The sequence below is a fragment of the Staurois parvus genome, unplaced genomic scaffold (genome assembly GCF_062004578.1).
Source record: "Staurois parvus isolate SC_StPar_1 unplaced genomic scaffold, SC_StPar_1.0 ptg000601l, whole genome shotgun sequence".
NCBI classification, from domain to species: domain Eukaryota; kingdom Metazoa; phylum Chordata; class Amphibia; order Anura; family Ranidae; genus Staurois; species Staurois parvus.
In genome coordinates, this window is record NW_028318397.1 from 654,075 (window position 1) to 680,886 (window position 26,812).

Sequence of the window (26,812 nt, forward strand, 5' to 3'; positions counted from 1 at the left end):
TTTATAGGTAAAGTTGATCCAGGGAATATCCAATTGCCTCTCAGGGGATCAGGGAATTTTTTCCCCTGCAGGAGCAAATTGGATCATGCTTTGCTTGGGTTTTTTTTGCCTTCATCTGGATCAACTGTGGGTATATGATTCTAACTTTTTTTTTTTAATGGTTGAACTGGATGGACTTTTGTCTTTTTTTCAGCCAGACTAACTATGTAACTATGTAAAAGCCAAAAGTATGAAAATTGTGCCTGTGTCCAAATATATACGGACCTAACTGTATCTCTGTTTCTATTCATCCTGGTGAAACCCACTTTTCCTCCTGCTGATTCTTGCTTTATTCTAATGTTGACTATGAAGACTATATCTGGTAGCAATTACTTCAGCTTTGAAAATCACTGAGATTTAAGCCCTAAGATGTAAGAACCCTATTTTTTAAGAGACATGAGTTGGACATAGCCAGCTCCGTCTGTGCCTATATTACTGCTATGAAGCCTTTCAGATTATCAGAAAGACCTTTAATTCTCCCTATGGGTGTTAGTAAGGGCAATGAAGCTTTGAAGAGGACCTTGGTTGCTTCCACAGAGCACAGAAGGCTCATGGGCGAGATCTCCCTCAAGTGCTAACTGCCCATTTGACAACAAGAAAGGCAGCCTCATGAGCAGCTTTTGTAAGCATTTCTCCTGGGGACATCAGCCATGCTGCTACTTCACACTTTCACATGTTTTTGTCACATTACAACATGGACCTGGCAGCCTGGACATCTAGAAACCTTGGTGCCAGAGTAGTGGCTGCTTCTTTCTTTCCTGTCTCTCAATTAATTATAATACCTTGCATCATACCCTCCCATGTTGCTTGTTATTTACCACATGTATATTGGCCCCACAAAAACAGATACAGTATTTGCAACAATACTCAACGTAAATTTATTTTCCTGGAGCTTAAACATTGCATAATACATTACCAAATACATACCCACCTTCTAAGTTTGATTCTAATTAAGAGAATAAGGGTATTCTATCCTGGGCAAACATTTATAGCCATCATTAACACTGTGGATAGTGTGGGACTGAGCCACAACCACATGTATGTTTCCATGTGTAGGTACCAGTAAAGGGAATTTATAGTGAGCATTGATACAAATTTCTGTTATACTGTCCCTTGGATTTACAAAAAAACACCCACCTGATGTTGTCAAAGTTTGTCCACACAAGCCAAATAAAATTAAAATAATTAAAAAGTAAGTTGTCCAGCTATGTGTTAGTTATACCAGTCACTGCGAAAAAAATAAAGGCAAGAAGAAGTATATATAACACACTTGACAGTGTTGTTTAGATACATACATACAAATCAGTCTTGCACATAACTGCATATGTATTTAACTTACTTGCGGTCAATATTTGAAGCAGCAGCATAGTGCAAAGATGTCCGACCCCAAACATCTGCTTCATTCACGTTTGCACCAGAGTTTACCAAAACCTCAATACAGTGGAAGTGGCAATTAACAGATGCATAATGCAAGGGTGTCCTAAAAATCAATATATAATTGTTAAAAGTTACTCTAAGCTTTTAATAATACTTAGCAAGATAATTTTTGGCCATTTTACTGTATATATCTATTGTCAACCTAACATTGTGCAAATAGGTCCTTTTTTGGATTTTCACAGTAGTCACATGATGAACACAAATATATGCTTTTAGGTTTTCTTTACTGAACATGTGTAGCCAGTAATACAATGTCCATTGAACAGTAGCTCACATCAGCAACTTCATAATTGTTAGAATGCTTTTTTCCAGAAAGGTATTTGGTGTGACATACAGCATTCTCAATTTTGGTCCCTGCTTACCCACAACTTCCAATCATTTCCTTGTGAACACCCATGGCTTAGGCATAAAAGAACTGAACGGACCAAACATTGTGTCGAGTCAGTATCTACCCCTAACATTGTGGAATGTAATTGTGGAATATGGAGCCTGACCTTGTCTGTAGCAGCATGTAAAATATTTTAACTACAGAAAGTAATTTCTCCTGAAGAGATCAATACAAAAACATGCTACCTTCATAACTATTTTCAATAATTAGTGAAAGGGGTGTTTTTTCTAAAAATAGGATTTTTGTACTTGCCATAGAGTACATTTTTGTTCAACTTCACTGGGGGGTGCAAGAATTTAGGAATTCTAATACAGCCAGGTTATCCTGTCACCTACAGGAGGCTGTGACACTGGCAAACAGAAGAAAACAATTGATCCAGCCCTCATATAACCCCTCCACTACCCATGATGATTCAGTTTTGTGAGAAAGTTAATACCACAGATGGAAGGGACCTGTGTTTCTCAACAGACTTCAAAATAAATAATTTTAAGGAAGTACATCTAATTTTTTCTCATCCACTGAGGGATATGGGCATTTTGGAATACTTATACAGTCAGGATGTCCCAAATCATTCCAAATGAGTTGTGGGAAACAGCCACTGAGAGGCCCACTAGATGAAGGGACTGTCCATAACAGAGTATTTGAAAGAATCAATGCCAGAATAAAGGCTAGATGGAGAAAAGGCAATGCACAACAGTAACACTGCCAACACCAAGGGGAGAATGCAAGGAATAACCTTCTGTTCCAGACAAGGCCAGAGAATCATATCTAAAGGAAAAATAGTGCTTGAAAAAACCATGGACCCAATCAGTCAAAACTAGAGGACCAAATAAAAGGCCACAAGGACTGACTTTAGTAGCCAAATGCTGGGGAGATGATTTACCCAGAGGCCCAGCAGGATGAACAAACAGCTCTCCAAAGGTGGGGCGCACCTTTGGCTTCAAGCCCTGTGGCATGAGTGGGTGGAAAACTCTGTCTTTGTCAGTAGTCTCCAAACTATGGCTCAGGGGCCAGATGCAGCCCTTTGCCTGCCCTTATCTGGCCCTTGTGGCAGTTTTTCTCCCACTGATACAAGACACTATTTCTCTCATTGACACCAGCAAAGGGGCATATTACAAATAATGATGAAGCGCTAATACCATGTGAACCCACAAACGTGAATACAAAAATATAACAATATATGGAAAATAATAATATAAACAAATCATGCAAAGTGATACTAATGACAAGTGCCGATAACACTCACACAAATGTGTATACAAATATAATGAAATAAATTAAAAGTGCCAAAAACAAGTCCAAATGGGACCAATGAATCAATAGTGCCCAAAAAGATCCTAATTGGATCTAAAGGTGATAAAAGAAATATAACGTAAGGCAAGCAGTCCAAAATAGGACTGCACATAAAGGTGCTAACCCCTTCACCCCCACCTCAAAACATGCACTATGGCATAAATTCCCAAATCCACATAAAAAACAATGTGACACACAAAACTAACAAAATGCACCTAACTGGTGCATGTGATAATAAACAACAAATAATCACATAAACATAACGTGCATCAAAACAGAAACAGGAAAAAAAAAACAGAAAAAAACGCATAACACAAAAATGCGTATACTAAACACAAAAAGTCCAGTGTGGTGAATAACACCTAAATTCTGTATGATAATAAACCCTTTGTGATGGTGAAAACTAGATAACATCAGGTGCCAGGAAGGTATCCAAAAAATGGCTGCAATGCCCGCTCACCTCCTTGTCTCGACCCACACAGGGCCAAAACACCTTTAGAATCTCTACAATGGATCCTCCGTGTATGGAACTCCGCCAAAATCACGTCACTCTCACCGCAATGGTCTCCCCTCAAGTATAGGCTCAATAGCAGTAGATCTCCTCTCCAGGCAGATATGCAATAGAAAGTTCTCTGTGCATCTTTGGAAAGACATGTTGCACCACATAGTGGAAATATGGGAACCAAAGTAAAGAAAGGCCTTGCATATTCACCAGCAGCTGTGCTAGTAAGCATAGTAGGTGGTCAAGTCACAGTAGACAAGCAGTGGAATGAAAATAGAGACTGGAAGATCTACATGGTGCTTCAGGGGAAGGAACAGCAGCAGGATGGTGCTTCCACTAGGCTGAAATGGTGAGAAAAAGCATGTGAAGTGCTTAGCATAGTGGATGACATCAGCACTCCCCCAGCCTTAACCCTTACTGCAAGAAATGGCAATTGTGGGAAATTTGAAAAGGTCCCCAAGAGTACCAACTGTGATGTACTGTGATGCTCACTATGTGAGTCTTCAGAGTCGACACCAGAGGCTGTGTGCTACAGTTCTGGACCTGGAAAGTGATCTGCAGCTGAATAACACATTACACAAAGTTCTGGAAAGTGCTCCAATGCATAGCCCAGTGCTCCAAAGGTAAAATTCCAGGCTAACCCCACAATTTTCCAGTCCAGTGGGGTCCAGTACGGCGTCCAAAGCTGTTGCTGAGAATTGAGGTAGCTGCTATGTAGAGACCAGCTGAAGCAGCGGTATAGAAATCAAGACTCTTAAATAAAGATATCAAAACGATAAGAATCATGGAAGAAAAAAAAGCTACCAAAGTATGTTTTTCTTTCATAGAAGGAAAAGGAGATTCAGCCTTCTAGAATACTAGCAAAATACTTAAGCATCATGGTAGAGCAGGGGTTATATGTGGGCCATATCAACATTTTATTTTCTGTTTTCCATTGTCTCAGCCTTCTGTGGGCAACAGTGTAATCTGGCTGTATTAAAATTCATTGACTCCTTTGTCCCTCAATGGACAATAAAGAAAGTTTATTTTTAAAGTTGTTTTGCTTTTCTAATATTTCATGGTTTTGACTAGTATACAAGTAGTATGATATACTTTCATGCCATCTAGCTATATTTATATCCCCTGTTTTTTGGAAGCCTGGTTTGGTATTAAAAAAGAAATAGGTTCACTTTTAACCCAAACAGTTATGTTGGAAATTATTCAAGGAAAGCAAAGCCTATGTGACTGAACCAGGGTCAAAATTACTCTAAAAAAAGTATGCTAACCTCTACTTCTAAGTTTTCAATAGATATAGGCAGAGATAAAATAAAAAACAGAATGTAACCTGATCAACTAAGTCACTTAAAAGAGAAATGTGGGATTTTTAAAAAAAAAATCATACTTACCTGCATGCTGCATCTGTCCCCCACTGAACGAACTGCACTCCTGTCATCCACAGAAGTACAGCCGAAAGAGCTTTGGATGTACTTCCACTTTATTAAAATGCCATACCAGAATTCCCACCAATGCAAGCAGAGTCAACCAGCAGGCAGGTAGACAAAGTGACTTAATAATGGGAAATAAAGTTAGCACACAAGGGTGTGCATATAAAACATGAGACATGAACTGGAAAAAAGTGTCTTAAAGGGTCTTGTAATAGCTGCAACTATACAAACCTAAAATAATTTTATAGGAAAAAGAGGGAAAGAATTACATAATGAAGGGTTTTAAATTCAACAAACTCTTTTGGACTATTACTTTAACCAGCCCACTAAACAAGATTTGGCAAGTACTATAGAAATGCTTCATTATTATTAGGACAGAAATTAATTAGTCTGTGTCAGCAGTGGTCAATAATATACAAATAAAAAAAGATTTGGAGTGCAGTCGGGTGTTAGATCACTTCCAATTTGTAAATACACTGGTGCCACATTCTAATTAACTAGACTGAAAAGGGGGGAAGAGAAAATAGGCAAAGGGAAAAAATGAACATTAGAGGCACAAAATACATATACACTTATTAGTAAAATCATTTGTACTTTATTATGACAATAAGTCATGACAGAAAAACATTTTTAGTTTAAAATTCCTATTCTACAATGTCCGTGCGGACAATGTCACACATCCCACCATACCGAAGGAGCAAGACTAGTGATAAGACATACTGTAACCACCATGAAAAGTCCTATGGGGGGGGGTGAGGGACGTTATTAGAAGAAATCTAAAAAGAAAACACATATATATATATAAATATATTGATTGTAACAGCTTGCATCATAAACATGTAAAAATCCAAATGAATATATCATAGAACTTACATATAGTATTTATGTGTGCCAAGCAACGAAAGACCTCCTATTTACAGGGAGCCGACCTCCTCTATTGCTCATATAGGGCATGGAGCCATCCAAGAGCAAGATATGGGGGCACAATATTGGCGAGCAAGGCCCGGCCTCATAGCTCTAAAAAACCATATAAGGGAAAGAGGGTTTTGACATATGTATTACACCTCTAATTAGGGGCTACCAATCTACCCTTATGCCAGGTTACACAGATGATAGCAATACTGATTAACCAAATATTACCTCAAAAGTATATTATGTAGAAAAGAGTTTGGGATTTCTTGCAGATAGAAGAAGGTCCTGTCTCCAAAATTGGGCAGACAATCCACAAAAGAGAAACAGAACAATTCACTCTCCAATATCCAGGAAGGAGACAGATATGGCCAGGAGGATATTCCAAAATATCAGCCCTAAAAGGCAGAGACATTCCCTAAGATATTGTAATAATATATATATATATATATATATATATATATATATATATGTATTAATCCACTCTCAGTGTATTATATTAGTTGCAAGAAAGAGAGGGTACTTCAAATAACCCCATAATTAGATAATACAAATACCCTGTCCAATTATAAGAATAGATGTATTTGGCAGGAACAAATATACCTTGACCTGTCCGTCAAGATGTCAACAAAGCACAAAAAAAAATGCTAGAAGATGGCTCCAGCCTTCTACTAGATAATTGGTCTGGAGGTATAAACAGAAATTAAAAGGAAAATTAACACTTAGATCGATTTAATGTGAACACCAGATCATCCTAATAAAACCAGGAATTATCTTTCTTACCTCTATAGAATGATGTCAGTGTTCCATAGAAGTTTATCAGTTATCTGGCGGGAAGAAGAGTACACCTGCAACAGTCCAGAAATCCTCTATGAGGTATATGAGTCCTGTGACCCAGAAGGTTGAACATCCCCAGGAAGAATGGTGCCGAGAGACCCACGGCTGCGGCCATTTATAGTGCCACAGGCAAGGCGCGTCTACTTCAGAACGTATGACATCACCGCGCCCGGCCACTGGTGGCAACAATGGCGCACCGTCACTACGCATGCGCCAAGGAAACATGCAGCGGGATACGCCTGCTCAGGAGCACCTGGAAGGACGAGCAAAGTCCCAACCATGCCGCGAATGTCCCACCGAAGGGGACAAGGGGCGTCACGGCCACCCGGCCGCATATCAGGCCCAAAAAAGGATAGACCCCAATACCCAAGGCAAAGAGGAGCAATTGCAGGTCTGACCTCCAGGAGTCAGGAGGAATATAGAAACCAGGCACGCATAATTAGCAGCCCAGGACAACATCAATAAAGAATCGATAACACAACATACTGTAAAGTTTATACAAAAATGGAGGTGTATACAGCTGATATAGTATAATCCGAAAAATAGGCTACAGTATGGCAAAAAAATCATGGGAATGAGACAAAGGGAAATCATTTGAAATCCCTGAAGCACTCTCCAACAGAAACCCAAATATTAAAGCCTGAGACACACAAGGTTCCATAAAGATACAGGAAAACAGGAAAACCATACATTGGGAACACCTAGATATTTACAGACAGTCATCTCTATAACTAAAGTCCATACAGTATATATCCAAATGGGAGTACTTAAATTGGACAATATGCATACCCATTATATACATAAAATTTAATAATACAGTGCCAGTCAGTGCCACCTATCAGTGCCAGTCAGTGCCAGTCAGTGCCATATATCAGTGCTGCCTTTCAGTGCCCATCAGTGATGCCTGTCAATGCCCATCAGTGCCACCTATCAGTGCCTCCTCATCAGCGCCCATCAGTGCCAACTATCAGTGTCCATCAGTGCAGCCTATCAGTGCCCATCACTGAAGCCTCATTAGCGCACATCAGTGAAGGAGAAAAATCACTTATTTACAAAATTTTATAACAAAAACTAAGAAACAAATTTTTTTTTCAAAATTTTCAGTGGTTTTTGGTTTGTTTAAGAAAAAATAAAAAACCCAGAGGTGATTAAATACCACCAAAATAAAGCTCTATCTGTCACAAAATAATGCTAAAAATTTCATATGGGTACAGTGTTGCATGACCGGGCAATTGCCATTCAAAGTGTGACAGCGCTGAAAGCTGAAAATTGGCCAGGGCAGGAAGGGGGTATAAGTGCCCTGTAGGCTAGTGGTTAACCAGAGAATACATGACCATATTTATTACTCTTCTAATGCTAAGATGGTTACCCCCATTAGTTGTCACCTTGGATTGTACCATAAATTTGATACATCACAGGCTAAATTTACTGAGGTGGTTACCAAAGATCCATGTGGGGGTAATTGGGATCAAAAATTACTACGTAAGGAAACTATGTGGATAGAACGTCTTAATACAACCCATTCCCCAGGTCTAAATGAGATAATATCATATAAACCATTTCTATAAGCCACCATAAATGGCGATGATAGGTATATGTATCTATTACTGGCTTGTATTATTAAATTTTACAGTATGTATATAATGGGTTTGCATATTATCAGATGTCCAATTTAAGTACTCCCATTTGGATATATATGGACTTTAGTTATAGATAGAGATGAGCGAAGTATTCAAAAATTCGATTCGACTGATTCGGCGAATTCGTGGAAAAATTTCGATTCGAGTCGAATATATTCGCTGCGAATTTAACTTATAAAAGGGTGTTTCTAGGCTTCAGAGAGCCTTTATATTAGTGCAGAACACTGTACCTTTAATTTAAATGCCCTTGGAGTCTGCTGGGGAAGAGAAATAATACTGACAGTCAGTATGACATGCAGATGAGTGCCGTCGATCTTAGAATCACCGCACACTTCACTCATTTGGGCAGTCACGGGGCCAAAACCAGAGTGTGGAGCCACAGTGTGGCGGTGGAGGCAGCAGCAATGGGAGGCCATACAGCACCCTATGACAAAAATGGAAACCACCAGCAGTGTGAGGAGACCTGAAAGTGGCACATGGCAGAGTGTGGCGATGGAGACAGCAGCAATGGGAGGCCGTACAGGGACCCATGACACACTCTGGACCTGGCAGCAGCATGAGGAGGCGGTACAGGGGCCCATGACAGATTACGGGCCTGGCAGCAGCATGAGGAGTCGGTACGGGGGCCCTTGGCAGATTAGGGGCCTGGCAGCAGCTATGGGAGGCCCGTAATCTGCCAGCACCCTATGGCAAAAAATGGAACACACCAGCAGTGTGAGGAGACCTGAAAGTGGCACATGGCAGAGTGTGGCGATGGAGACAGCAGCAATGGGAGGCCGTACAGGGACCCATGAAAGACTCTGGACTTGGCAGCAGCATGAGGAGGCGGTATAGGGGCCCATGGCAGATTAGGGGCCTGGCAGCAGCTATGGGAGGCCCGTAATCTGCCAGCACCCTATGACAAAAAATGGAACACACCAGCAGTGTGAGGAGACCTGAAAGTGGCACATGTTTGGGGCATGATTCATGGCGGATTTAGTCAGTTGTGTCAGGAACTGGTGGTTTGAAATCCAGACTAATCCACGCCTGATTCATTTTCACAAACGTGAGTCTCTCCACACTTTGGGTGGACAGTCGTGTCCTCCGCGGAGTTGCAATACCTCCTGCCGCACTAAACACGCGCTCCGATGCCACGCTGCTGGCCGGGCATGACAGCCTTTCAAGGGCAAATTCAGCTAGTTGGGGCCAAAGGTCAAGTTTCGTTGCCCAGTAGTCAAGGGGATTGTCTACCTCGGTTGGCAGGGTGCTGTCCAAGTAGGCCTAAGCCTGTTGTTTGAGGTCCTGCTCCAGGTCCACCTGATGCTGCTGCTGCTGCTGCGGCTAGTTAGTAGTTTCCTCACTGCGCTGGTGAAGAAAGCTACTCATCATCGACTGCAGACTGAGGCAGCTGCTGCTGGTGGAGCTGCCACTGCTCCTACCACCCCACCCCTCCCCTGCTGCCATGGCAGCGGAACGCGAGCGCACAGGGCCCACAGTGTCTGAGGATGGACGTTGGCGCAGACAGGCAGAGACCAGCTGACTACATAGGTGGTTTTTATAGTACGTTATTTTGGCCTCCCTCTCAGCAGGTGTGAAAAAGGCCACCATTTTTGAACGGTAGCGAGGGTCCAACAAGGTGGACAGCCAAAAGTCATCCCTCTGTCTGATGGTTATTATTCGGCTGTCGCTACGCAAGCAAGCGATCATGCTATGGGCCATTTGTGCCAAGGAATTCGAGGGACTCCCTGCCTCCATCTCCACAGCATACTGCCACAGTGCGTCTGGGTCCTCTGTCTCCTCTTCCTCCTCCTCTACCAGATGCTCCTGCTCCTCCACTCCTGTCCGCTGAGTGGAAAAACCACCCATTTCACTCAATAATTCCTGAGCACCAATGTCCTCCTCTACCTCCTCCTCTTCTTCCTGTCCTGCCCCCACAGGGGTCATGTGGCGTTGAGATCTGTGCGCCACGTCTACCGCACCCTGACCAGCCATTGTTAACAGCATTTGTTCCAGGACGTGCAACAGAGGAATGACGTCGTTCATCCCATAGTCCTGCCGACTCACGAATAGCGTGGCCTCCTCAAAGGGCCTGAGCAAGCGCAGGTGTCACGCATGAGCTGCCAATGGCTGACATCTAAGTTACACAGGGAGTACCTTTATCCGCTTTTAACATCAGGAAATCTGTGAGGGCCTTTTGCTGTTCGTAAAGGCGGTCTAACATATGTAGGGTTGAATTCCACCTTGTTGCAACGTCACAGCATGAGGAGTCGGTACGGGGGCCCATGGCAGATTACGGGCCTGGCAGCAGCAATGGGAGGCCCGTAATCTGCCAGCACCCTATGACAAAAAATGTAACACACCAGCAGTGTGAGGAGATCTGAAAGTGGCACATGGCAGAGTGTGGCGATGGAGACAGCAGCAATGGGAGGCCGTACAGGGACCCATGCCACACTCTGGACCTGGCAGCAGCATGAAGAGGCGGTACAGGGGCCCATGGCAGATTACGGGCCTGGCAGCAGCAATGGGAGGCCCGTAATCTGCCAGCACCCTATGACAAAAAATGGAACACACCAGCAGTGTGTGAGGAGACCTGAAAGTGGCACATGGCAGAGTGTGGCGATGGAGACAGCAGCAATGGGAGGCCGTACAGGGACCCATGACAGACTCTGGACTTGGCAGCAGCATGAGGAGGCGGTATAGGGGCCCATGGCAGATTAGGGGCCTGGCAGCAGCTATGGGAGGCCCGTAATCTGCCAGCACCCTATGTCAAAAAATTGAACACACCAGCAGTGTGAGGAGACCTGAAAGTGGCACATGGCATGAGACACTGTGGACCTGGCAGCAGCATGAGGAGGCGGTATAGGGCCCCATGACAGATTAGGGGCCTGGCAGCAGCTATGGGAGGCCCGTAATCTGCCAGCACCCTATGTCAAAAAATTGAACACACCAGCAGTGTGTGAGGAGACCTGAAAGTGGCACATGGCAGAGTGTGGCGATGGAGACAGCAGCAATGGGAGGCCGTACAGGGACCCATGAGAGACTCTGGACTTGGCAGCAGCATGAGGAGGCGGTATAGGGGCCCATGGCAGATTAGGGGCCTGGCAGCAGCTATGGGAGGCCCGTAATCTGCCAGAACCCTATGTCAAAAAATTGAACACACCAGCAGTGTGAGGAGACCTGAAAGTGGCACATGGCATGAGACACTGTGGACCTGGCAGCAGCATGAGGAGGCGGTACAGGGGCCCATGGCAGATTAGGGGCCTGGCAGCAGCTATGGGAGGCCCGTAATCTGCCAGCACCCTATGTCAAAAAATTGAACACACCAGCAGTGTGTGAGGAGACCTGAAAGTGGCACATGGCAGAGTGTGGCGATGGAGACAGCAGCAATGGGAGGCCGTACAGGGACCCATGACAGACTCTGGACTTGGCAGCAGCATGAGGAGGCCGTATAGGGGCCCATGGCAGATTAGGGGCCTGGCAGCAGCTATGGGAGGCCCGTAATCTGCCAGCACCCTATGTCAAAAAATTGAACACACCAGCAGTGTGTGAGGAGACCTGAAAGTGGCACATGGCAGAGTGTGGCGATGGAGACAGCAGTAATGGGAGGCCGTACAGGGACCCATGACAGACTCTGGACTTGGCAGCAGCATGAGGAGGCGGTATAGGGGCCCATGGCAGATTAGGGGCCTGGCAGCAGCTATGGGAGGCCCGTAATCTGCCAGCACCCTATGTCAAAAAATTGAACACACCAGCAGTGTGTGAGGAGACTTGAAAGTGGCACATGGCAGTGTGTGGCGATGGAGACAGCAGCAATGGGAGGCCGTACAGGGACCCATGACAGACTCTGGACTTGGCAGCAAGCAGCATGAGGAGGCGGTATAGGGGCCCATGGCAGATTAGGGGCCTGGCAGCAGCTATGGGAGGCCCGTAATCTGCCAGCACCCTATGTCAAAAAATTGAACACACCAGCAGTGTGTGAGGAGACCTGAAAGTGGCACATGGCAGAGTGTGGCGATGGAGACAGCAGCAATGGGAGGCCGTACAGGGACCCATGAGAGACTCTGGACTTCGCAGCAGCATGAGGAGGCGGTATAGGGGCCCATGGCAGATTAGGGGCCTGGCAGCAGCTATGGGAGGCCCGTAATCTGCCAGCACCCTATGACAAAAAATGGAACACACCAGCAGTGTGAGGAGACCTGAAAGTGGCACATGTTTGGGGCATGATTCATGGCGGATTTAGTCAGTTGTGTCAGGAACTGGTGGTTTGAAATCCAGACTAATCCACGCCTGATTCATTTTCACAAACGTGAGTCTCTCCACACTTTGGGTGGACAGTCGTGTCCTCCGCGGAGTTACAATACCTCCTGCCGCACTAAACACGCGCTCCGATGCCACGCTACTGGCCGGGCATGACAGCCTTTCAAGGGCAAATTCAGCTAGTTGGGGCCAAAGGTCAAGTTTCGTTGCCCAGTAGTCAAGGGGATTGTCTACCTCGGTTGGCAGGGTGCTGTCCAAGTAGGCCCGAGCCTGTTGTTTGAGGTCCTGCTCCAGGTCCACCTGATGCTGCTGCTGCTGCTGCGGCTGGTTAGTAGTTTCCTCACTGCGCTGGTGAAGAAAGCTACTCATCATCGACTGCAGACTGAGGCAGCCACTGCTGGTGGAGCTACCACTGCTCCTACCACCCCACCCCTCCCCTCCCCTGCTGCTATGGCAGCGGAACACGAGCGCACAGGGCCCACAGTGTCTGAGGATGGACGTTGGCGCCCAAAGGCAGAGACCAACTGACTACATAGGTGGTTTTTATAGTACGTTATTTTGGCCTCCCTCTCAGCAGGTGTGAAAAAGGCCACCATTTTTGAACGGTAGCGAGGGTCCAACAAGGTGGACAGCCAAAAGTCATCCCTCTGTCTGATGGTTATTATTCGGCTGTCGCTACGCAACCAACCGAGCATGCTATGGGCCATTTGTGCCAAGGAATGAGAGGAACTCCCTGCCTCCATCTCCACAGCATACTGCCACGGTGCGCCTGGGTCCTCTGTCTCCTCCTCCTCCTCCTCTACCAGATGCTCCTGCTCCTCCACTCCTGTCCGCTGAGTGGAAAAACCACCCATTTCACTCAATAATTCCTGAGCACAAATGTCCTCCTCTACCTCCTCCTCTTCTTCCTGTCCTGCCCCCACAGGGGTCATGTGGCGTTGAGATCTGTGCGCCACGTCTACCGCACCCTGACCAGCCATTGTTAACAGCATTTGTTCCAGGACGTGCAACAAAGGAATGACGTCGTTCATCCCATAGTCCTGCCGACTCATGAATAGCGTGGCCTCCTCAAAGGGCCTGAGCAAGCGGCAGGTGTCACGCATGAGCTGCCAATGGCTGACATCGAAGTTACACAGGGGAGTACCTTTATCCGCTTGTAACATCAGGAAATCGGTGATGGCCTTTCGCTGTTCGTAAAGGCGGTCTAACATGTGTAGGGTTGAATTCCACCTTGTTGCAACGTCGCAGATCAGGCGATGCTGTGGAATTCCGTTCTGCCGCTGCAGCTCAAGGAGGGTGTGCTTTGCGGTGTAGGAATGGCTGAAATACATGCAAAGTTTACGTGACATTTTAAGGATGTCTTGCAGTGGGATGGTGGATTTTAGGAACCGCTTGACAACCAGATTGAACACGTGAGCCATGCATGGCGCATGGCACAACGTTCCTTGACGCAAAGCAGACACCATGTTCTTTCCGTTGTCGGTCAACATGGTTCCGATTTTCAGTTTGCGCGGAGACAGCCATCTGTCGATTTCTCTGTTCATTACACTGAGAAGTTCCTCCCCTGTGTGACTACGTTCGCCAAGGCATACCAGGTGCAGCACAGCGTGACACCGTTGCGCCCTGCACATGTGATATGCCGGTTGGGTAATGGAACTTGGCACGGGGGTGGCGGCTGAGGACACGAAGGAAGAAGAGGTGGTAGAGGCGGACATCTTTTGTGGACCAAGGACGTGCAAACGTGGAGGCAAAAGCGGCGTGACCTGTCCAAGTTGCTGGTGCGGCTGTGACGGCACCACGTTCACCCAGTGGGCCGTAAATGACATGTACTGTCCCTGACCGTAGTTACAGCTCCACACGTCGGCGCTGCCGTGCACTTTGGCAGAGACCGACATGCTCAAAGACTGGCCCACCATCTCTTCTACATGTGAATGCAGGGCTGGCACTGCCTTTTTGGCGAAGAAATGACGGCTTGGCACTCTCCACCGCGGCGCGGCACAAGCCATCATTTCTCGGAAAGGTGCTGAGTCCACCACTTGGAAAGGGAGGGACTGCAGCACCAGCAACTTGGACAGGAGGACGTTCAGCTTTTGCACCGTCGGGTGCGTGCTCGCAAACTGTTGTCTCTTGGAAACGGATTCCAAGAAAGACTGCTGACGGAATCCGTGAAGAGAAGTAGCAGGAGAAGGAGTATCTGAACGAGCGGAAGATGGCAACGAGCTACAACTCCCCTCAGCAGAGGTGTTGGAGCCTTGACTGGCTGATAGAGGGCGATTGACGTCGGGTGACGGAGCAAGTAACGGAGCGGGTGATGGAGCGGGGGCTGGGGCGGACAGAACCGCTGTATCTTTATCACGGTTTTCCTAGGCCACCGAATGGCGACGCTGCATATGCTGCCGCAACGCTGTAGTCCCAACATGGGCCCCCTGGCCACGCTTGACTTTCTGGCCACATAGTCGACATACGGCTACGTTTACTTCCTCGGGCGGCTTGACAAAAAATTGCCACACCACCGAGTAGGAAACTTTGCCCCCGATACTCCTCACTGGCTGACTGCTGCTTCCTCCGTGCACACCGGCACCACTACTGGCCGTGGTGGTAGGCTGCAGTGGAGCTGGTGCTGTACTCCGTGGCCGTTTGCCTCCACTGACACTGCTGCGACCCTGCTGCCTCCTGGGCAACCCACCGACTGTTTTGCTCGCTGCCAAGCTGCCACCCACTTCTCCTGATGATGCGGAAGCAATAGCCTGATGACGACGAGGCTGCCAAGTGCGATCAGCCTCATCATCATCAATTAGGGTCTCCGCCTCACTACTAGCCCCCTCGGCTGCGTGTGGGTCAGGAGACAGACCTGTCTCTAGACCGGCTACCGAGCCACTCTCCTCGCCACTACTTCTTCGCCTGGCTGCTGAAGAGGCGGATGTCTCCCCCCGTTCCTGACCGCCCTCTGTTAGCTCTTCCTCACTGTACAGTGGGGCTGAGCCCACAGCATGCGATACTTCGCTTGGTGAGGGAACACCAAAGGACAGGGGCAGGTAGAGGACACGTGATTTCAGTGGGCTTGCTCCCGGGCCATGCCAACTAACGGTTGTGTCTGACGTACCCACCGACCGTTGGCTGTAGGTGTCAGAGGTGACCTGGGAAGAGGAAGACGACCGAGCCAACCAATCGATGACGGCAGGGTTGTCGGTGGAGACACGACCGCTGGATGACACCGGGAGCACTGGCCTCTGGCTGCGAATAGTGCTGCCTCGACCCCTTCCTCTGCTGCCACGTCTGCTCGCTCCTAAAACATTGCCTCCTCTGCCACTCCTCTGCATGTTGTCTGACATACTCTTTAATTAAACGATTCTGTGTCCCTGAGTAACAATTCTGTGTCTGTCCCTGAGTAACAATTCTGTGTCCCTGAGTAACGTTTCTGTGGCCCTAAGCAACGGTTCTGTGGCCCTCAGTAACAATTCTGTGTCCCTCAGTAACAATTCTGTGTCTGTCCCTAAGTAACAATTCTGTGGCCCTAAGTAACGTTTCTGTGGCCCTAAGTAACGTTTCTGTGGCCCTAAGTAACGTTTCTGTGTCCCTCAGTAACAATTCTGTATCCCTCAGTAACAATTCTGTGTCTGTCCCTGAGTAACAATTCTGTGTCCCTAAGTAACAATTCTGTGGCCCTAAGTAAAGTTTCTGTGGCCCTAAGTAACGTTTCTGTGGCCCTAAGTAACGATTCTGTGGCCCTAAGTAACGTTTCTGTGGCCCTCAGTAACAAATCTGTGTCCCTCAGTAACAATTCTGTGTCTGTCCCTAAGTAACAATTCTGTGGCCCTAAGTAACGTTTCTGTGGCCCTAAGTAACGGTTCTGTGGCCCTCAGTAACAATTCTGTGTCCCTCAATAACAATTCTGTGTCTGTCCCTAAGTAACAATTCTGTGGCCCTAAGTAACGTTTCTGTGGCCCTAAGTAACGATTCTGTGGCCCTCAGTAACAAATCTGTGTCCCTCAGTAACAATTCTGTGTCTGTCCCTAAGTAACAATTCTGTGGCCCTAAGTAACGATTCTGTGGCCCTCAGTAACAAATCTGTGTCCCTCAGTAACAATTCTGTGTCTGTCCCTAAGTAACAATTCTGTGGCCCTAAGTAACGTTTCTGTGGCCCTAAGTAACGGTTCTGTGTCCCTCAATAACAATTCTGTGTCTGTCCCTAAGTAACAATTCTGTGGCCCTAAGTAACGTTTCTGTGGCCCTAAGTAACGATTCTGTGGCCCTCAGTAACAAATCTGTGTCCCTCAGTAACAATTCTGTGTCTGTCCCTAAGTAACAATTCTGTGGCCCTAAGTAACGATTCTGTGGCCCTCAGTAGCAAATCTGTGTCCCTCAGTAACAATTCTGTTTCTGTCCCTAAGTAACAATTCTGTGGCCCTAAGTAACGTTTCTGTGGCCCTATGTAACGGTTCTGTGGCCCTCAGTAACAATTCTGTGTCCCTCAATAACAATTCTGTGTCTGTCCCTAAGTAACAATTCTGTGGCCCTAAGTAACGTTTCTGTGGCCCTAAGTAACGATTCTGTGGCCCTCAGTAACAAATCTGTGTCCCTCAGTAACAATTCTGTGTCTGTCCCTAAGTAACAATTCTGTGGCCCTAAGTAACGATTCTGTGGCCCTCAGTAACAAATCTGTGTCCCTCAGTAACAATTCTGTGTCTGTCCCTAAGTAACAATTCTGTGGCCCTAAGTAACATTTCTGTAGCCATAAGTAACGATTCTGTGGCCCTCAGTAACAATTCTGTATCCCTCAGTAACAATTCTGTCTGTCCCTGAGTAACAATTCTGTGTCCCTAAGTAACGTTTCTGTGGCCCTAACTAACGATTCTGTGGCCCTAAGTAACGTTTCTGTGGCCCTATGTAACGTTTCTATGGCCCTAAGTAACGATTTTGTGGCCCTAACTAACGTTTCTATGTCCCTAAGTAACGTTTCTCTGTCCCTAACTCTCTCCCTGCATACAGCCAGGTCTGCCTCTGTTGAATGACTGGAGGCAAATGGAGAATTCTAAAATGGCCACCATTTATAGCTCGACCATTACACTGTGCTGGCTGGCTGGCTGCTGATTGGCTAATGCGATCACATGTCATGAATGAATGCATTATGGGTCAGCGCGCCTTGTCTGCGCGCCTTCCCAGACATCCCCGCTCCGTCACCGCACATGTCGCCGCCATTTTAGGAAAAATTTCGATTCGCGCATCCGAAGTCTGCTTATTTTCGGATTCGACGCGAATCGAAATTTTCCTAATATTCGAAACGAATTCCACTTCGCCTACTTCGATTCGCTCATCTCTAGTTATAGATATGACTGTCTGTAAATATCTGGGTGTTCCCAATGTATGGTTTTCCTGTATCTTTATGGAACCTTGTGTGTCTCGGGCTTTAATATTTGGGTTTCTGTTGGAGAGTGCTTTAGGGATTTCAAATGATTTCCCTTTGTCTCATTCCCATGATTTTTTTGCCATGCTGTAACCTATTTTTCGGATTATACTATATCAACAGTATATACCTCCATTTTTGTATAAACTTTACAGTATGTTGTATTATTGATTCTTTCTTGACGTTGTCCTGTGCTGCTAATTATGCGTGCCTGGTTTCTATATTCCTCCTGACTCCTGGAGGCCAGACCTGCAATTGCTCCTCTTCGCCCTAGGTATTGGGGTCTATCCTTTTTTGGGCCTGATATGCGGCCAGGTGGGCGCGACGCCCCTTGTCCCCTTGGGTGGGACGTTTGCGGCATGGTTGGGACGTTGCTCGTCCCTCCAGGTGCACCTGAGCGGACCTATCCCGCTGCATCTTTCCTTGGTGCATGCGTAGTGACAGTGCTACGGCGTCACCACCAATGGCCAGACGCGGTGACATCACACTTTCTGACGTAGACGCGCCGCACCTGGGGCACTATAAATGGCTGTGGGTCTCTCGGCACCATTCTTCCCGGGGATGTTCAACCTTCTGGGTCACAAGACTCATATACCTCATAGAGGATTTCTGGACTGTTGCAGGTGTACTCTTCTTCCCGCCAGATAACTGATATACTTCTACGGAATACTGACATCATTTTATAGAGGTAAGAAAGATCATTCCTAGTTTTATTAGGATGATCTGGTGTTCACATTAAATCGATCTAAGTGTTAATTTTCCTTTTTATTTCTGTTTATACCTCCAGACCAATTATCTAGTAGAAGGCTGGATCCATCTTCTAGCATTTTTTAGAGTACCCTCTCTTTCTTGCAACTAATATAATACACTGAGAGTGGATTAATATATATATATATATATATATATATATATATATACACAGTGGGGATCGAAAGTTTGGGCACCCCAGCTAAAAATGTGTATTAATGTGCATAAAGAAGCCAAGGAAAGATGGAAAAATCTCCAAAAGGCATCAAATTACAGATTAGAAATTCTTATAATATGTCAACAAAAGTTAGATTTTATTTCCATCATTTACACTTTCAAAATAACAGAAAACAAAAAAATGGCGTCTGCTAAAGTTTGGGCACCCTGCAGAGTTAATATCTTGTACTGCCCCCTTTGGCAAGTATCACAGCTTGTAAACGCTTTTTGTAGCCAGCCAAGAGTCTTTCAATTCTTGTTTGAGGTATCTTTGCCCATTCTTCCTTACAAAAGTCTTCCAGTTCTTTGAGATTTCTGGGCTGTGTGTCGCGCACTGCTCTTTTAAGGTCTGTCCATAGATTTTCAATTATGTTGAGGTCAGGAGATTGTGAAGGCCATGGCAAAACCTTCAGTTTACGCCTCTTGATGTAATCCCCCGTGGATTTCGAGGTGTGTTTAGGATCATTATCCATTTGTAGAAGCCATCCTCTCTTTAACTTCAGCTTTTTCACAGATGTCATCAAGTTACCATCCAAAATTCGCTGAAATTTTATTGAATCCATTTTTCCTTCTACTCGTGAGATGTTCCCTGTGCCACTGGCTGCAACACAACCCCAAAGCATGATTGATCCAACCCCATGCTTAACAGTTGGACAGAGGTTCTTTTCATTAAATTCTGTGCCTCAAAAATTCTTCTCCAAACGTACCTTTGCTCATTCCGGCCAAAAAGTTCAATTTTAACCTCATCGGTCCACAGAACTTGTTTCCAAAATGCATCAGGCTTGTCTATATGTTCATTTGCAAAGTTCAAATGATGATTTTTGTGGTGAGGACGTAGAAGAGGTTTTCTTCTGATGACTCTTCCATGAAGACCATATTTGTACAAGTATCTCTTTATAGTGGAATAGTGTACCACAACTCCAGTGTCTGCCAGATCTTTCTGGAGGGATCGTGCAGTCAAACGTGGGTTTTGAATTGTTTTTCTCACAATCCTGCGAGCTGTTCTGTCTGATATTTTTCTTGGTCTTCCAGATCTTGCTTTAACTTCCACTGTTCCTGATGACTGCCATTTCTTAATTACATTCCGAACAGAGGATATTGACATCTGAAAACGCTTTGCTATCTTCTTATAGCCTTCTCCAGCTTTGTGAGCGTCAACTATTTTCAGTTTCAGTTTTCTAGACAACTGCTTAGAAGAACCCATGGTGCTGATTGTTGGGGCAAGGTCAGATGAGTCTGGGCATTTAAAACCTTTGAGATTGACATCACCTGGTCTTCCCAGACGATGATTGAGAACAATCCATGACACTGGCAGGTCTCAGCTTTGCAAAGGGGGCAGTGCATGCTATAAATTCTGCAGGGTGCCCAAACTTTTGCAGACGCCATTTTTTTGTTTTCTGTTATTTTGAAAGTGTAAATGATGGAAATAAAATCTAACTTTTGTTGACATATTATAAAAATGTCTACTCTGTAATTTGATGCCTTTTGGAGATTTTTCCATCTTTCCTTGGCTTCTTTATGCACATTAATACAAATTTTTAGCTGGGGTGCCCAAACTTTCGATCCCCACTGTATATATATATACATACATATTATTATTATTACAATATATTAGGGAATGTCTTTGCCTTTTAGGGCTGATATTTTGGAATATCCTTCTGGCCATTTCTGTCTCCATCCTGGATATTGGAGAGTGAATTGTTCTGTTTCTCTTTTGTGGATTGTCTGCCCAATTTTGGGGACAGAAACTTCTGCTATCTGCAGGAAATCCCAAACTCTTTGCTGCATAATATACTTTTGAGGTAATATTTGGTTAATCAGTATTGCTATCATCTGTGTAACCTGGCATAAAGGTAGATTGGTAGCCCATATGTAGTGTAGACCCTAATTAGAGGTGTAATACATATGTCATGACCCTCTTTCCCTTATATGGTTTTTTAGACCTATGAGGCCCGTACCTTGCTGGCCAATATTGTGCCCCTATATCTGGCTCTTGGATGGCCCCCTGCCCTATATGAGCAATAGAGGAGGTCGACTCCCTGCAAATAGGAGGTCTTTCGTTGCTTGGCACACATAAATACTATATGTAAGTTCTATGATATATTCATTTGGATTTTTACATGTTTATGATGCAAGCTGTTACAATCAATATATTTATATGTATATGTGTTTCCTTTTTAGATTTTATAATTCAGTCCCTGAAGAAGCGATTGTTGTCGCGAAACATGTTGTGCCATTCTTCTAGCGGCATAATGTCCCTCACCCCACCATAGGACTTTTCCTGGTGGTTACAGTATGTCTTATCACTAGTCTTGCTCCTTCGGTATGGTGGGATGTGTGACATTGTCCGCACGGACATTGTACAATGGAAATTTTAAACTAAAAATGTTTTTCTGTCATGACTTATTATCATAATAAAGTAGAAATGATTTTACTAATAAGTGTATATGTATTTTGTGCCTCTAAAGTCCATTTTTTCCCTTTGCCTATTTCCTCTTCCCACCTTTTCAATATACAAATAAAATATCTATATATTATAGATTTTATTTTCTAATCGAAATAACTGTCTTATTTAATGAGGCCGTGCAAAGTAAATGTATGCTATGCCTTATCAACCAGTCAAACCTGTCTGTAATCTGTACATATTTTTTTATTTTGATCTTTACACTGCTTTAGAGATTAGAACCACAATTGTGATACTATGAGCACATTTTAAACATCAGTTTTAGCATTTAAACTTACCGACCACATTTGTCTTTTTTGCTCTGATCTGCTCCAGTTTGTTGTAAAACTTGTACACACTCAACATTTCTACAAACAAAACAAGGAATCACGTTTCCAATTGAAATACCACACATGTAAATACACTGTAACTATCAATCAACAGTCTTTGTTATAAATTGGTATATGCAACAATTGTGAACAGGCCCTCAAAACCTACACTGTTGCCCTGAGTAAGTGTTTGTAGTTCATGTAAGCATTTTGAAAAAGGCCACAAAGGAAGACAAAACAATTTGAAGTGAATGCATTCTGCACTTGCTCTGCTGAAACAATGGAACTGGACTACAGTAGCACTATTAGATCTTAAAGGGTATACATAAGGAAGAGGATTGTCGTGCATCGCCTAGCAGGATCTCTAGTGACCCACAGAACGAGATTCCCCAGGACGCGGAGTCTAAGTCCCAGTCTGCCTTTTCACCAGAGCCCCTGATGGTTGGGATGGAGTTGGTGGTAGAGGGGTCCCGCTGAGGGTATGTTCCAGGGGTGAGCCTGATGTGAAGAGGCTGACAGGTCCAGGACCCGTGCAGGATGGATGGATGACAGTCAGGAGTAAGCGTGGTCAGACTAGCCGGGTCGGTAACGGTGGAGGCAGATCGGTAAACAGAGCAATAGGCGAAGAGTAACTGGGTAACGAGCCAAGGTTCAGCAACAGGAGGTCCAATAACAAAGGGGCAGGCAGAGGAATAGTCAGGGACGAGCCAGGGATCAGAGCAGGAGAAGGTCAACAGGAATCAGGACAGGCAGGGTCAGCAACTAGGAAAGCACTTCAGAAAACAGGTAACAGGAACTAGACCTTGCGGCAATCTGATCACCACCTGGCTAGTTTAAATAGTGTGCCCTGCATGGTCACTGGAGCCAGGCATGCGCCCGCGTGTGCCGCAGGTGCCCAGGTCCTAATGCCCGCACATTGGTGTGCCTGGGCAATCTGTGCACGCGCAGACCCGTGCGCCGCGGCGAGGCCCACGGTCCCTGACATTGCTCCCCCCTACGGGCAGCCTCCAGATGCCCAACAGACCCCTTTTCAGTGGCTGGTTCCGAAAAAATTCCCGAACAAGTCTTGGGGCATGAACATTTTGAGCCGGTTCCCACGAATTTTCCTCTGAACCATAACCCTTCTATTTAACAAGGAACTCAGTTTGGCCTCTCCTTTTTCTACAATCTAGGATTGCCTCTACTTCAAACTCCTCCTCTCCGTCGATGTTTATAGCCTCCGGAGGTTTAGACCTACGATCCGGAAAGGGGTCTGGTGTCGCCGGTTTTAATAGAGACATGTGAAAGACCGGATGAATTTTAAGAGATTCAGGGAGTGTGCGTTCGTAAGCAACTTCATTGAACTTGCGTCTCACCCGGAAAGGACCCAGGAACTTAGGTGCCAGTTTCCTCGATGGACAGGACATTTTTAAATTCGTCGTGGCTAACCAGACCTGGTCCCCTGGGTGCAAGCTTAATTCCCCTCTTCTCTTCCTATCAAAAGCCCTTTTATTGTCATCCTGGGCCTTTGCCATTGCCTCTTGCAACACCTTGCTATTAGAGGAAAAAAAATGTAACATATCCTGCGTAGCAGGAACCGTGACCTCCGGAATCAGGTCTGGCAAGAATATGGGGTGGAACACATAACTCGCAAAAACGGGGATTGCTTCGTAGCAGAATGACTCGCATTGTTATATGCGAACTCCGCCAGTGGCAGGAGTGTTAACCAGTCATCTTGGATGAAGGTGGTATAGCATCTGGGGTACTGCTCCAAGGTTTGATTCGTCCGTTCAGTCTGGCCATTGGTTTGTGGGTGATAAGCTGATGAAAACGACAGCTTAATTCCTAGGGTTTCACATAGGGCCTTCCAGAATCTAGACGTGAGCTGAACCCCCCTGTCTGACACAATATCCTTGGGGATGCCGTGGAGTCTTACCACTTCCTTAATAAAAACCCGCGCTGTCTCAAGGGCCATAGGCGTGCTTTTTAATGGTACAAAATGGGCCATCTTGGACAAGCGATCTACAATCACAAAGATTGCTGTGTGGTCCTGAGAGGGTGGAAGTTCCACAATAAAATCAATAGAGATCATTCTCCATGGCCTGTCAGGTGTTGGCAAAGGACGTAGTAGACCCCAGGCCCTGTTCCTAGTAGGCTTGTTCCTTTGACAAATGGCACAGGTTCTAACATATACCTCACAATCCTTGACCATATTTGGCCACTAGAATGTACGTTGTAATAGCTCTAGGGTCTTATGTACTCCAAAATGCCCTGCTAACGGGTGATCGTGGCAATAGCCCAGTACCAAGGTACGGGCCTCCTCGGGTACCACAATCTGACCTTCCTTCCAAAAAAGCCCCTCCCTATTCAGTAAGGGAACAATAGGTGGACTTGGCATTCCTACGGATGCGGTTTGCAATTTGGAACGGAGATCGGTTTGGACGACTAGGAAATTCCCAGAGGACAGGATAGTATCAGGTTTGGGGATCTCTTCAGGGTCCTCAAACATGCGGGAGAGCGCATCGGGCTTTGTATTTTTTGACCCTGGCCTATAGGTGATGTGGAATGTAAATCTCGAAAAGAAAAGTGCCCACCTGGCCTTATGTGGTCTTAAGCACTTTGCCGTTCTCAAATATTCTAAGTTCTTGTGGTCCATGAAGATTAATATTGGGTGTATAGCCCCCTCTAGCAGGTACCTCCACTCCTCTTGCGCCTCCTTGATCACCAGGAGCTCCCGATGCCCGATATCATAGTTCCTTTCCGCAGTGGTCAAATTCCTAGAAAAGAAGGCCACTGGGTGCATGAGCTCCTTAATGCCCTTCCTTTGAGACAGGACCGCCCCTACTGCGTTCTCGGATGCGTCTACCTCCAGGATGTAAGGTAAGGAAGGATCCGGGTGGCTCAGGATAGGAGCTGCGGTGAACAATTTCTTTAATGCTTCAAATGCTACCTGCGCTTCAGGTGTCCACTGGAAGCGGACCCCCTGCCTAGTCAGCTGGGTGATGGGGGATACCAGACCTGAAAAGGTCTTTATGAATTTTCTATAAAAATTGGCGAACAGCCTTTTTATCAGTGGGCACTGGCCAATCCAAGATAGCCGAGATTTTCTTGGGATCCATGGCCACTCCTGTGGTGGAGATGGTCAGTCCTAAAAAAGAAATGCTGCGCTTTTCAAAACAGCATTTGTCTGCCTTGGCATACAGGCCGTGTTAGCGAAGTTGTTCCAACATGCACCTCGTGTGACCTCTATGGACCTCCAAGGACGCGGAGAAGATTAGGATGTCGTCTAAGTAGACGACGACGAAGATATCCAGATAGTCCCTGAAAACATCATTTATGAAATGTTGGAAAGTGGCGGGTGCATTACATAGGCTGAAGGGCATGACCAGGTACTCGAAATGCCCGAATCTGGTACGGAATGCTGTCTTCCATTCGTCTCCCTCTCTGACACGGAATAGATTATAAGCACCTCTCAAATCCAGTTTGGTAAAGACAGAAGCTGACTTTAATCTCTGAAACAGTTCGGGGACCAAAGGAAGAGGGTAACGATTTTTAACTGTTATTTTATTTAATTCCCAGTAATCTACACAGGGTCTTAGGGATTTGTCTTTCTTCTCCACAAAGAAAATACTAGCCCCAGCTGGTGATGTGGAGGGCCGAATAAACCCCTTACGGAGGTTTTCGTCTATGTAGTCCTTCAGTACCCCTAGCTCCCGCTCTGACAAGGGAAATATCTGCCCAAAAGGTATTTCGGACCCCCGGAGGAGGTCAATTGGGCAGTCGTAGGCTCGGTGCGGAGGAAGAATATCTGCCCCCCGCTTGCTAAACACATCCAGGTAACTATGGTAGGCCAGTTCTGCATCCGCATCCATACATAACAAGGCCTGCAGAGCCGGGGAAGTCTTAGGGAGACAATATTGTTGGCAGTAGGGTGACTGGAAGTGAATTGACCCTGCCTTCCAATTAACCTGGGGATCATGGGCTCATAGCCAAGGGAGCCCCAAGATAATTGGGAACAATGGGGATGCAATGGCATTCAAGCGAAGGAATTCCTGATGGGGGGTCGCCACTGTAGTGCGAATAGGTGGGGTTTCACGGTCTACTACCCCTGACCTAATACAGGACCCATCAGCCAAGAAGATATTTAACCCCACCTCCTTCGTCTATAGGGGAATCTGCTGCTGAGCTGCAAAGTCTAAATCTATAAAGCAGTTACATGCTCCGGAATCCACAATTGCCGTTGTTGACACAGTTATCCCAGGAAGCTGAAGTGAAATAGGCACAGCTAGATAACTGGTGTTGCTAGTACCATTGGAGGCTACCGTAGAAAAAAACAGAGGAGGACTTACCCACCTTGGCTGGACAGGTACGCACCACATGGCCTGCTTCCCCACAATAAAGGCAAAGACGGTTTACCTGACGCCTCTGGCGTTCCTCAAGTATAAGTGAAGGCCGCGTCCTTCCTGATGATTCAGGTCCAGGTGCATCTGTAGACTCCTGGTTCCGATCATTCGGAAGAGAATTAGGCTGGGCCAGAGCACGAGGTAGTATCCGGGTTGGCCTCAGACCTTGGTTGGACCTTTCTCGCCTGCGTTCCCGCAACCTGCGGTCAATTTGGATAGCCAAGGTTATCAAGGCCTCAAGAGTATCGGGTATGTCTACTCGGGCCAGCTCGTCCTTCAGTGACTCGGATAGACCCATGCGGAATTGGTGACGCAGGGCCGCCTCATTCCATTGGGTGTCACTACCCCAACGCCTGAACTCGGAAGCGTAGTCTTCCACTGCTTGGTGACTTTGCCTCAGGGTGTGTAAGGCCATCTCAGCCGTCGCTGCCTGCTGCGGGTCATCATACAATAGGGTCATCGCCTCAAAAAATACCGTTACCGATTTTAAATGCGGATGTCGGGTCTCTAATAGGCGGTGGGCCCAGTTCTGGGGTTCATCCTGTAGTAGGGAAATGATGAACCCTACCCTCACGGATTCTGATGA

General features: G+C 46.0%; 1 protein-coding gene across 1 annotated transcript in view; it reads right to left on the minus strand.

Annotated features, from left to right (window-relative positions):
• ANKRD44 (ankyrin repeat domain 44) overlaps nucleotides 1–26,812 on the minus strand; it is a 350,654-nt gene that overhangs the window by 146,358 nt on the left and 177,484 nt on the right. Inside the window, exons 13-14 of the mRNA XM_089692691.1 lie at nucleotides 21,815–21,883; nucleotides 1,379–1,519 (exon numbers count right to left, since the gene is read on the minus strand). Of these exons, the coding sequence (XP_089548817.1) occupies nucleotides 1,379–1,519; nucleotides 21,815–21,883 (210 nt within the window). The remainder of the gene's footprint in view (nucleotides 1–1,378; nucleotides 1,520–21,814; nucleotides 21,884–26,812) is intronic.